At 44.2% G+C, this 12891-nt stretch overlaps 1 protein-coding gene across 1 annotated transcript; it reads right to left on the bottom strand.

Moving 5' to 3' along the window:
• Positions 1 to 4422: 4422 nt before the first annotated feature.
• Positions 4423 to 11266, bottom strand: LOC136586614 (tektin-2-like). The gene is made up of 6 exons (XM_066584795.1): positions 11201 to 11266; positions 10969 to 11094; positions 8677 to 8784; positions 7614 to 7757; positions 7411 to 7490; positions 4423 to 4741 (listed from the first exon to the last, which is right to left on the bottom strand). Exons 1-6 carry the CDS (start codon positions 11264 to 11266, stop codon positions 4528 to 4530), a joined length of 738 nt encoding a protein of 245 aa, XP_066440892.1. The 3' UTR covers positions 4423 to 4527.
• Between the last annotated feature and the right edge of the window lie 1625 nt (positions 11267 to 12891).

The raw sequence follows: 12891 nt of genomic DNA on the forward strand, positions 1-12891 counted from the left end.
CAGGGGTGTGGTGTCAGCAGTAAGGAAAAGCATTAAAAAAATTATATCTATGGAAAAACCTGGAAAAAAAAGTTTCTAATTGGCTTCTACAAGGGCATGTTCACACTGGGTAGATTTGCTGCAGAATGTCCACAGCAGACATTCTGCAACAGATCCACAGCTAAACGTCTGCATCAAAACTGGCATCATTCAGTGTGACTTTTGATGTGGTTTTGAACATAAGAAGAGAATTCCGCAGTGTAAAAACGATAAAATTGACATGCTGTAGATTTAAATTCCGTACTGTTTGTCAATTTCCACAGGGTTTTTTAAAAAGACTGGGTATGACTTAGTATGAGGAGACGGCGCTGCTCCCGGCCAATCATACTTGCTAATAATTTATACCAGAAATTCACGAAAATTAATCTTTGGCACATGGACAACCTGAAAATGTGCTAAATGTATTAATCCTTTCCAATCCACTGTCTGACGTCTAAAGACATTATGATTTAACCCCTTCCCGCTCCAGGACGTACCAGTACGTCCTGGGAGCCTGGTACCTCCCGCAACAGGACGTACCGGTACGTCCTGGGGATAGCGCGAGATCACATAAGATCCCGCGCTATCCCACAGCGGGAGCCGGCTGTCAGTCACAGCCGGCGTCCCGCTGCAACAGCGGGGGGGCATCGGAGATGCGACCCCCGCTGTTAACCCCTTCGAGAGCCCGGCCTGTCACCATGGCAACAGGACGCCAGACACTGGCGTCCTGTATTGCCTGTGTCTATCATCGCTGTACAAGCGATAAGGCATGGCAGAGCAGTAGCTCTGCCATGCCTTATAACAGCGATCATAGGCACAGTGCTGCAAGTCCCTCAGAGGGACTCAAATAGTGTAAAGAAAAGAAAAGTGTAAAAAAAAAAAGAAAAATGTAAAAAAAACCCTTTTTTATGCTTTTTCTAATATTAGCATAAAAAAAGGGAAAAAAATGAAAACCCCACATATTGGGTATTGAACCGTCCGTAACGATGTGTACAAAAAGTTGAACATGCTTTTTATTTTGTACGACAAAAAGCGTTTAAAAAAAGCGCTAAAAAACAGAGGCAAAATGCTAATTTTTAGCATTTTGCCTCACAAAAAAATGCAATAAAAGTGATCAAAAAAGCCGTACATTCCCCAAAATGGTACCACTAAAAACTACAGCTCGTCTCGCAAAAAATAAGCCCTCATAGAGCTCCGTACATACAAAAATAAAAAAGTTACAGGACTTTGAATGCAGCTATAGAGAAGAAAAAAAAGATTTCCAAAAAAAAGGGGGTTTTATTGCAAAAAAGTGTAAAAACCTAAAAGAAATATAACAATTTTGGTATCGTTGTAACCGTACCGACCCGCAGAAAAAATTTAGTGTGTCATTTATGCTGCATGATTAACGCTGTAAAAAAAAGAAAAAGAAATCTATGGCAGAATTGATGCGTTTTCTCTCCCTGTTATCATAAAAAAAATAAAAAAAAATTTTACAATATAGTCTATGTACCCAAAAGTGGCACCGATAAAAACTACAACTCGCCACGCAAAAAACAAGCCCTTATACGGCCGCGTCGACGGAAAAATAAAAAAGTTATGGCTTTTGAAAAATGGAGATGGAAAAATACCAAAAATCGCTTGGTCCTCAACGCCAAAATAGGCCATGTCATTAAGGGGTTAAGGCTGTGCAGCTCGGATGTTGGAAGACGTCTGTCAGGGTTCTCTTACTGTATATTGCCAGCCTCTCATGCAGTACTGGCTTTAGCCAGCATATAGCGCAGTTGTATAACGGCAGAAAAAGAGTAAGCCCCCTAGGAAAACCAGGATACAAAATGGACTGGAAAGGGTTCAGAGGAGTGCGCCACTCAATACATATAGTGCACTGTTTACTTTTTATAAAATGCCAGTCTAAGTAAATCTGCTCTTATGTGTTTACTGCCCCAAAAAGCACTAAATATGCTATGCGAGAGCTATACAGGGGTTGTCCTGTATAGACATCCCCTTCTCTACATGAGAACTTGCTGTAAACGAGCCCTGAGGGTATATACACATGGGCGAATAGAAAGTTGCGCCTGAGATTCTCCGGCACAACCTGGACAAGTGGTGAGAAAAGATAAGTAGTAAATTTTTTGCACAAATATAGCCTACAATAAGATTTGTAACTTTTGGGCTTTTTGCACCCCATAGATAAGCAGTGTTATGTCCCTGTCCAGCATGGAGAGAGTCCTGGATCCGCTTGGGGTAGAATTGGGAGGATCCCCAATATCCCATGAATTACACCTGCTGCTCTTACTGACCAGGTGAGAAGAGCTGACTCTTTCTATAGGAGTACTTGTGAGTGATGGTTGTAAGACTGGAGCAAACAAGAGGGGTAAGTCCAGTGCATAGACTTCTGATGAGTCTGTGCTGCTCGTATTGACCCTGCTACCACGGAGGAGTACTAGTTAGTGATGGCTGTAAGGGTGGCTTCACACAAGCGTGTTTTTGTGCATGCATACGCACGCACAAAAACACGCTTCTATTAGAAACAATGCATTCCCTATGGTGTGTTCACATGTCCGTGTTTTACAGGTGCGTGCCACCATAGAGAATGTACGCATTGTCTTTAATGGAGCCGCGGCTGCTGCCGGCGGCTCCATTGAAGACAATGGTCTGCCGACACCCCTGAATTGTTTTTCAGGGAAGGGCTTTACATATAAGCTCTTCCCTGAAAAACAAGAATTTTAGTGTAAAAAAAAAATGTAAAGAATACTCACCTGTCCGCCGCTGCCATGTCCCCGCAGGGATGAAGAACACATCTGCCGCGTGCGTTTATGAATGGGTAAGTGAATGCTGGCTCTGATTGGCTGAGTTCTGTGACCAATCAGAAGCAGCTCTCAGCTGTCATTCAATAGCTGAGAGCTGCCTCTGATTGGTAACAGTGCTCAGCCAATCAGAGGCGGCCCATTCAGCAGCCGGAGATTTTAAATCCCCACCTGCTGAATACGCCTCACAGCAGTGCAGGAGAAGAGCCAGCTGGACGCGGCTGAGCCCCGGCAGCTGAAGAAAAAAAAGAGTATATTTTTTATTTCTATCAACATTTTTGTTGTTTTTCAAGAAAGGGCTTATATTTAAAGCCCTTTCCTGAAAAACAACTACAGGATGCCAGCAGCTGGATCCCCTACCGCAGCTGTTATCCGTGATACTGGAACAGAAAAGAGGGGTAAGACCAGGGCAGAGACGGCTGATGGGGCTGTGCTGCTACTATGACCCTGCTAGCACGGAGGTGTTACAATCGTGTGGGCAAACTAAGCACAGGGCCCACACGATCGTGACCAAAAAGTGAGTAGATAGGATGGACGCACACAGGTTCCACACGGTATTCACATGGGTTTCAGGCAACTGACCCTGTGGTACACGGGAGGATGACGTGGCTGATCCTAGGAGCCACGCACAAGAACAGGACGCATTCACATGCCAAATGACAGGGACTGAACAGGACACACAGAGCCAGAATACACAGCATACAAAATGCAACCACTAGTAACAGATGATAAGCTGAATATAAATACCATATATATAATGACCCTGCTACCATGGAGGAGTACTAGTGAGTGATGCCTGTGAGGCTGGATTCACATGAACGTATATCGGCTCAGTTTTCACACCAAGCCAATATACGTTGTCTCTCTCTGCAGGGTGGGGGGGGGTGAAAGTGCCAGGAGCAGGAACTGAAGTTCTGCAAATTAGCCCCGCCCCCATCCCGCCTCTCTATGAGGTGCGGACGGAGGCGGCGGGCGGAACTTAGAGGTGAGCGGCCGGCTGCCTACCACGCTTGGCTGAAAAGGGACGGAGATTACACGCTGCAGCGTCTACATAGATTTGTCCCAGCGCTGCACCCTTAGGGCGCCCACCCACTGGCTTTTGCGATTTCCGTGCGTGAAAAACGCAGCGTTTTCGGCGCATTTTCGCAGCGTTTTTTGCGGCGTTTTCGCGGCTTTTTCGCGCCTTTTCCGTTTATTTCCATTGACATTCATGGGTACATTAAGAGAAAAATAAGGACACATATGCAACTGACAGTTCCTATGTTAAAAATTGCAACGGACCGAAAAAAAAAACGCCAGTGGACAGGAACACATTCAAAACTAATTGCTCTTGTGAAAAAACGCAAAGGAAAAAAAAACGCCAGTGGGTGGGCGCCCTTAGCCTGAGGCTTACTATAGTTGTTAGCCTTACATTATTACCTGTAAAGGCTGCCATGTAAATGCTATCCACACTGTGCTGCTAGGACTTTCGTGCCTTCACCCTATCGGGAGCTGGGGGTGTGAGAGGGGCGTTCCTCCTGTCAAACTCCTATCTTCCGGTGGCGTCAAGATACAATAATACCTCTAAGCACTTAGTGTTTATAGATGAAGATATAAACTGTCTAGAATTATCTTGTTTGTTTGAATGTTTTATTGCTACATCAATCTCCTCGGTAGATTATCTTGCATGCAGACCAACACAAGAGAAGTAATTCTTTAAAGTAACTCATTCTTGCAAAACAATTTAGGCCAGCTCCAGCTCACGACTTTTCAGAGGTGAAAGATGACGGTTCGTGGTTCGGTTGAAGGTGTCCACTGTTGCTGCATACTGTCCAACAGGAAGGATGAGCTTTCGACGACTGTCTACACACTTCTTGTCCAGAGAGAGAGAATTTTCCTTGCACTTGATGTCGGCTTCTATACGAGCAAGATGTTTGTAAAGAGCATCCAGGGCATCCCTGCAGGAATACAGCAAGAATGTTTCAGTAATTTGTAGAATATCAGTAAAGCATTCAAATCGTCTGCAAACCTACTAGTAACATGTATACAAGGGGTGGACAAAAATATGGAAACGCCATGCGAAATGCACATCTTAAATTACATGGTAGTATTGTGAAACATGATTTATAATCCTAATAAATTGTAACTATATCAAAAGGGTGGCTCAGTGCTAGTGATTAAAATACCATGGGACTCCGTTCAAATGTTTCGGGATCCATACATGTGTACTACAGCGGAGTTAGTAGGCGGTGCTGTAGTTGTGTGATGCAATGATCTCTATAATAGCGCCAACACATGGTGAGTGTCATTTGTCTTTGAGACAGCGTTCTGTGCAGTTGTGAAGGAATCATAGTAGAGCTGACGGAATTCCAATGCGGTCAAATTGTTGGGGCCTATGTGGTGGGTGCCTCTGTAACAAAGGTAGCAGAAGTTTTTTCTGTATCACGAGGCACAGTATCGAAGACTTTGACCATATACAGTAAGACTGGAAAAACTGCTTCTGACAAACACCCGAATGGACGGAAATGTGTATTGAGTGACAGACAAACGATAATTGTGTAGGGTTGTGATGAAAAAGAAGCAGACTACAGCTTTTGTGTTTCCATATTTTTGTCCACCCCTTGTATGTGTTGGGTAAAAAAATTATTCAGTTCTGCTAATTTTGTGCAGGCTTCGCTTTATCACTGAGCATTAATTTGTGTGCAGTTACTTCCATATACCCAACCTCCATTGCTAGTTTCCGACTGGGGGTCATTGGAATTATCAGGGAAGATTATTAGAGGTGCTCGATCGAGCATTGCCCTTAGCGAGTACCTGCCCGCTCGGGAGCATAGGTTCGGCTGCCGGCATGGGTGACAGGTGAGTTGCGGCCATGAGCGGGGGGGGGGGGGGAGATCTCCCCTCTGTTCCTCCCCGCTCTCCCCCGCCGCTTCCCGCCCGCCGCCGGCAGCCAAATCTTTGCTCCTGAGCGGGCAGGTACTCGCTAAGGGCAATGCTCGATCAAGCAATTGCCCTTAGCGAGTATGCTCGCTCATCTCTAAAGATTATTCAAATCTTTTAATTGCATAGAAAACATTATTGTATATACAGGGCATATCGCCAGTAAGGTGTAGTAGGATACTTGTGACTCAACCCAAAAGAAATAGACCCTAGTTAGATCAGCTCCAAATGGTTTTTCCTCTGCTGGACCTCTTAAGGCCCTTAACTATGTCAGAAGTTGAGCCTAAAGTGAATCCTGGGGTGCACTGCTCAACCAGTCTATCCATGGCGACAATCTCGCCCATAAGGCAAGAGATCCAAATATGGCAGAATGAATGACTTTTTGATAATTTTGCTCATTCACACATAACAAATATTGCAATCTCCCACTATCAGTCACATCTAAAGAATAACTGCTATGTGTAAATGATCCTTCACTTTGTTCCAATATGGCAATAGTATGTATGGCATACGGCTTCTGCATGTGTAGTGTATATTAAAACGCATCATGGCATAGAATTGGGCTGGTGCTTCATAATAATCAGAAAAATGTAGTACATTCAAGAGAGAATTGGGCAACTGTGCGATTGTGTGAATGTAGCCTAAGGCCGGTCTCACACGGACAGGTCGAATTCCCCATGCGCAGTACAGATTTTTTTTTCAAATTCCTGGTTTTCCTGCGCCGTCGCTAGGCCATGACGCGAGTATTCGTGACCTATCTGTAATGTCAATTTGTGGATAGGCTGTGAGTCAGACAGCTTCCGTTGACTTCAATGTAAGTCATCTGTGCGGAATCCACTATAAAATAGAACATGCTACAATTTAATTTCCGCAAGCAGAAATCAGAATTGCTGTCCGCTCATGTGAGCAGACATGAGAATGTTCTATTTTTTGAATGAATGCGAAATACCGCAGATAATCTGTGCGGGTGACTATCGCGGATTCCACAATTCAAATCCAGTCGTGAGATCGGCCTAAGGGCTTATTTACACAAGCGTATATCGGCCGGTGTTTTCACGGCCGGCAGATATATGCTTCCATCTAAGCAGTTCCCGCCTTCCCTCACCGGCTCTCTGCCTCTTTCCTCCACTCCAGCGTTTGCAATGGATGGGGGCGGAGCTAAGCTCTGTTCTGTCCCGCCCACTCCCATTGCTGGCTATGGACAAGGGGAGGGGTGGGAGCTTAGCTTTACTCCCGTCCCGCCCACTCCCATTGCAAACCGCTCAGAGGGGAGGAGATAAGCAGAGAGCCAGTGAGTGGGAGGGAAGGTGGGACTACTCAGATGGAAGCATATATCGGCCAGCCATGAAAATGCCAGCTTGTGTAAATAAGCCCCAAGAGTAAGGGCATGCATTGCGGAAGTCGCAATTAGCTGTCATTGTTTTCAGATCAGTAATGCTTGCATTATTTTGCAGGTAAACCACACAGCAAAGACACAGGTGTATTTTCAGTCTGTATGCTGTCCACGTCTACACTCAGACAGCACACTGAGCCATTGAAGTCAATGTGCCAAAACACATTGTGTTTTTTTTTCACGCAGACACAAAGATTGGGTGGGAAAAAAAAAATGGCATGCATTATTCTGATCCAATTTGCGGATGAGACTCGCCTATTGAAGTCAAAGTTAGTTGTATCAACACAAACTTACTGTGCCTGAGCCAGTTTTTGCTTCAGAGCAGCAATAGTGCCCTCTAGCTGGTGGACTTCATCTGTCAGCCCATACTGCACCTATAAATCAAAAATGTTATGGAGTCATTGCATCCATTACTGCATATGACACAATCTCTGCTACATGCGTCTACTCTCCCCTTACATTCAGAGCTACTCCGTTACCATAGTGGCATATCTTACCGCATCTCTGCAATGATCTATGTTTGGTCTGTATGTACGGGTCTCAAGTCGTGTATGAGCCAGTTTTAAAGGCCCACTCTTGTCTCTCAGATCCCCTTCTAAACGTCTTATATCTTCCTCCAGTTCTTCAATCTCATCTTTGGTCTATTTGAGTGTGAAAGAACAATCAGTAGCCATTTTTATTTTACAACACTCTACTCATCAGTGCAGGAAAAGGTGTTCTAGTGATGGGTTTGGTACACAGCTCTCACAGAAGCACGCCATCCTGAACAAGTCTGACATTGGCAGGAACGTGGTACAATTGCCTCTTATTAGCAATAAGGCCGATTGACGAAGTCAATTAAAAAGCATTTTCATCATGTTAGGAACAAGGCTTGTCTTTGTGATGGCTTGTCTTCTCCTTCCATTGAGACAATACAGGCTGCTTGAAATGGTACTGGCATTTTGCTGTAGGTGTGCAGACACCTGATTACCCCCTAGTTCCAGGTATCTGCAGACCTACAGACAATGTCCATATTTCCCTCCATCCGTCAGTGTGCAGATGCCTGTGTCTAACCAGTGTTTTTCAACTCTAGTACTCAGAGACCCCCAACAGGTCATGATTTCGCCCCACTTTTAGGTAGGATTACTTTAGTTATATTAGTGTAGGGACTCGCAAGATTACAAGGACACATTGAAGTGGCTTATGATCTTCAGTATTTTGGCCACAATATGTAACCAGCACCTCATATTTACTGGTAATTCAATCTGCCTTTTAGTATAAGTGTATTGGTAAGCGTTTGATCACTTTGTCTGCTCTGCACTCCTTCAGATTTAGTGATCTTTGTGTCCGGTTTTGAGTGCATATTCCTTTCCTTCAGCAATAAATACATTATGTTCGTATAGGTCGCTGTTCACACGGCCTGCACTGAAATATCACAGTATGCTGAGAGATTACAGTGCACAAGAAAACCCACTGAAAATCAAATAGTATTGAAAAAACAACAGTACTGACTACACAAGCATGATGCCATTGCTACTTTATAAAGATTTTAAAAAGTGCAAAAATCACATGTAGACTTACATTTTTCTCTTGCCACTTGAGTTCATTGTGGGCTTTCTCAAATGCATGGATCCTTTTCCTGAAGGCAAACTCAACAGCCACTCTCTGGGCTTCAAGTTCATTATTAGTCTGTCAGCGGAGAAAAGAATGACTATTTCAGTATGAGGCATGTTCTCACTGCGGATGTTTCCGTGCAAATTTTAACTCTAAAGCTGCCTGCAGACGGCCAGGTCGGATCCGGCAGCGAGAATTCTTGCCGTGGGACCCTACCCGAGCACCTGCAGAGAGCAGCGCGTACTCACCCGTGCCCCGCAGCTCCGGATCTTTCATGTGCCGGCTGCTGGGCAGCCGGCGCATGCGCAGACCGGAGCCGCACAGAAATAAAACATGCCGCGGTTTGTTTGCCGCGCGAGATTTCGAGCGGCCAAACCGCGGCCGTCTGCATAGGATTGCGTTTGTTTCCAGCGGCGAAAATCCTGCGGGAAATCCTGCTCGTCTGCAGGCGGCCAAACTAGAAATCTGTGGCTATTTTGTTGCAGATCTGCACCCAAATTTAGCCCTGTCAATTCCTGCTAAAATTGCTCAAATCCATCTTGGTAAACAAGATGGACAGGAGCTCAATGACAGATGAGATTACATGCTGCCTATAGAATCCTATGGAGAAGAGAAGGATGAGTTGGAATGAGGAGCAAAATGAGAGAGAATCATAGAGACACACATAGAGATGCTGCTGTAGCTAATAGTAAGTGTTTCGCTGTCTTACAGCTACTGAATTCACATCTGCGCTGCTCAGTACTCCTCTATATCTTCCATGCTGCTTCTGAGGATGTGCTATAAAGAAATAAGAGAGCAGAAACTCCTCTACTTTCAGAGATGGACCATCCAGAGGAAAAACTGCTAAAATACTGAATACAATAGAGAGAACCAAATGGAGCAAGGTGCTGCTCAAAGGAAGTTGAAGTATACAATATCAATATGACTTCAAAAGGTATAAACACATTTTACCTATAAAAAGGCAGGCTGCGCGTTTCAACCCCAGAGTGGTGTCATCAAGCATCTGCTTGATCTTTTTAGTGCCTCACAAACAGGACCAGTTATTGAACTAGTACTTCTTTCTTCGTAGCTTGTTTCAACAGTTCAGTCGTGGCTTAATCCCTTCCCGCCACAGGGCGGAAATGTACATCCTGGCAGAGGGGTATTTACCATAACAGGACATACACTTACGTCCTGTGGATAGCGCGAGATCAGAAGAGATCCCACGTTATCCGGCAGGGGGAGCCGGCTGTCACCGATAGCAAGCCTCTCACTGCAACAGTGGGGGTGCATCGCAGCAGCGACCCCTGCTGTTAACACCTTCCCTTCCAGGATCAATGTACATTGCAACATGTAAAGGGTTCACAGTGTGATGTCATTGGACTCTTGCGATTAAATCATGGAGAGCCTGACGAGTTGCCATGGCAACAGGATGCCAGATACAGGCGTCCCGCATTGCCATTGATCGCTATAACAAGCAATAAGGCATTCGCCACGCGAAAATGGCCCCTATATGGCCACGTCGACAGAAAAATAAGTGTTATGGCTTTTGAAAAATGGAGATGAAAATCCCCCCAAAATTGATGTGTCCTTAAGCCCAAAACAGGCCATGTCCTTAAGGGGTTAAAGGCCATTCACACTTGTGTGAGGGCTCCATCAGGGGTTTCTGTCTTTTGTTCCTATTTTTGAAAGAATTGTGTTTGCTTCCCGTGTTCTTGTTTTTTCTTTTGAAAACCCATTGAAATCGATGGGAGAAAAAAACAAATCCGTTTTAATTTCATTTCTCTGCTCCAAAAAAGGGAACAGAGATAGGGAGGACTAATTTAGCCCCAACTTGGGTGTGAATAGGCTCTTATGGAGGCATTTCCAGCTTGCAGCTAGGCAACAGATAACTATAGAAATCCAGAGATGTGTCTGGTCCAGTTCAATTAGTGGCAGTGGGTGACCTCATGGCTGTATACTGTCCACACCTTTTTATTCTCTATTCTTTTCTTCGAAGAGTCTGAGTTTCTGTTTCTTTTTATTTTGGATCGGTGTGATATTTTGCTATTGCATTGTCAGGATCCTGTAGGATGGCCGGCTTATTATTTCTTTGCATTGCTTATATAGTATCTTATTTTCCCACTATATTCCCACTTATGCATGGTACTTTTTTATATCTCTTGGTAACCACCTTTTGTTTACCTTTTAAAAATATCCTTAATATAACTGATTTACTACACACAAAAAAAATGCCATAATATTGAGATGCATTTTAAAATAACACGTTCAGGATTTTACCTGTGCAATTGTCAAAGCAATGGCTTCTCTCAACTGTGCAGAGGCTCTGAGCTCAGCTTCTGCTCTGTCCTTGTTATAACGGCTGAACTGTTCCCATTCCTGAGGGGTGGTGGACCTGAGGAGAGACTATGCTTAGTGATCATCTCCACCAAACTATGTTCTAAGGAATCCTAGAATGTGAATGGAATTCCTCGATATACAGCTGCCTCATGCATAGCGATAATGTTCAAACCACTTCTAGGAGAACAAAAACTGGAATCTGATTGCTGTAGACTATCATTTTATTTATCTTTTTCATATTCAACAAGTCCAGAATGTATCAGCAGTCACAAAGAAACTGTGTGTTGTCTCTATAAGCATAAAATTCTTAGTTAACAGAGGAGTTCCTCTTTCAGGACCTCCATCAATTAGAGGGAACAAAATGTGGTTGCAAATAGTGTCTATGACTTTAGAGGACCAGGAAGGCCATATTATACAAGGAAAGACCATTGACTTTAATGTCTATCATGTGGTGCTTCATCTTTCCTTTACTAGAGCAAAACACTTGCCCTATGCTTGTTTTTCACTGGCTGAAATATCACTCGATTGTGTAAATACAGTACACAACTCTTCGAAAAGGGTTTACCAGGATATCCCTCACCATTTCTGTTGTCTGCAGATAAAGTGGAACCTCCCCATTGCCACCTATTGGAAGGCAGCATTACTTCAAGTCAATGTTAGACTGTTTATACGAGCCTTGTAACAATTGAAAATTGAGTCATATTCACTTCACTATCTATTTTATAGTATGCTCCTTCCATTTTGTATGATGTAGGCCATGTCTTTGGCACATGGACAACCTGAAAATGTGCTAAATGTATTAACCCTTTCCAATCCACTGTCTGACGTCTAAAGACATTATGATTTAAGGCTGTGCAGCTCCGATGTTGGAAGACGTCTGTCAGGGTTCTCTTACTGTATATTGCCAGCCTCTCTGCTGTCGGAGCCTATCCAACGTGTTACCTCATGCAGTACCGGCTTTAGCCAGCATATAGCGCAGTTGTATAACAGCAGAAAAAGAGTAAGCCCACTAGGAAAACCAGGATACAAAATGGATTGGAAGGGTTAAGAAGAGTGCGCCACTCAATACATATAGTGCACTGTTTACTTTTTATACTTTATATATAAAATGCCAGTCTAAGTAAATCTGCTCTTATGTGTTTACTGCCCCAAAAAGCACTAAATATGCTATGCGAGAGCTATACAGGGGTTGTCCTGTATAGACATCCCCTTCTCTACATGAGAACTTGCTGTAAACGAGCCCTGAGGGTATATACACATGGGCGAATAGAAAGTTGCGCCTGAGATTCTCCGGCACATCCTGGACAAGTGGTGAGAAAAGATAAGTAGTAAATTTTTTGCACAAATATAGCCTACAATAAGATTTGTGACTTTTGGACTTTTTGCACCCCATAGATAAACTGTGTTATGTCCCTGTCCAGCATGGAGAGAGTCCTGGATCAGCTTGGGGAAGAATTGGGAGGATCCCCAATATCCCATAAATTACATCTGCTGCTCTTACTGACCAGGTGAGAAGAGCTGACTCTTTCTATAGGAGTACTAGTGAGTGACGGTTGTAAGACTGGAGCAAACAAGAGGGGTAAGTCCAGTGCATAGACTTCTGATGAGTCTGTGCTGCTCGTGTTGACCCTGCTACCACGCAGGAGTACTAGTGAGTGATGCCTGTAAGACTGGAGCAGACAAGAGCGGGTAAGAAGAGGGCAGGCTGCTGATGGGTCTGTGCTGCTAGTATGACCCTGCTAGCACGGAGGAGTACTAGTGAGTGATGGCTGTAATGGTGGCTTCACACAAGCGTGTTTTTGTGCATGCATACGCGCGCACAAAAACACGCTTCTATTAGAAACAATGCATTCCCTATGGTGT

This window comes from Eleutherodactylus coqui, chromosome 1, assembly GCF_035609145.1.
Source record: "Eleutherodactylus coqui strain aEleCoq1 chromosome 1, aEleCoq1.hap1, whole genome shotgun sequence".
NCBI lineage: Eukaryota > Metazoa > Chordata > Amphibia > Anura > Eleutherodactylidae > Eleutherodactylus > Eleutherodactylus coqui.

Coding starts and splice junctions, on each gene's coding strand:
- LOC136586614 (XM_066584795.1), bottom strand. CDS start 11,266: ATGAAAAAGATAAATAAAATGATAGTCTACAGCAATCAGATTCCAGTT. Junction 8,785..10,968: donor TTGCTTTGACAATTGCACAG/GTAAAATCCTGA, acceptor CTCCGCTGACAG/ACTAATAATGAACTTGAAGC. Junction 7,758..8,676: donor TCAAGTGGCAAGAGAAAAAT/GTAAGTCTACAT, acceptor ACACTCAAATAG/ACCAAAGATGAGATTGAAGA.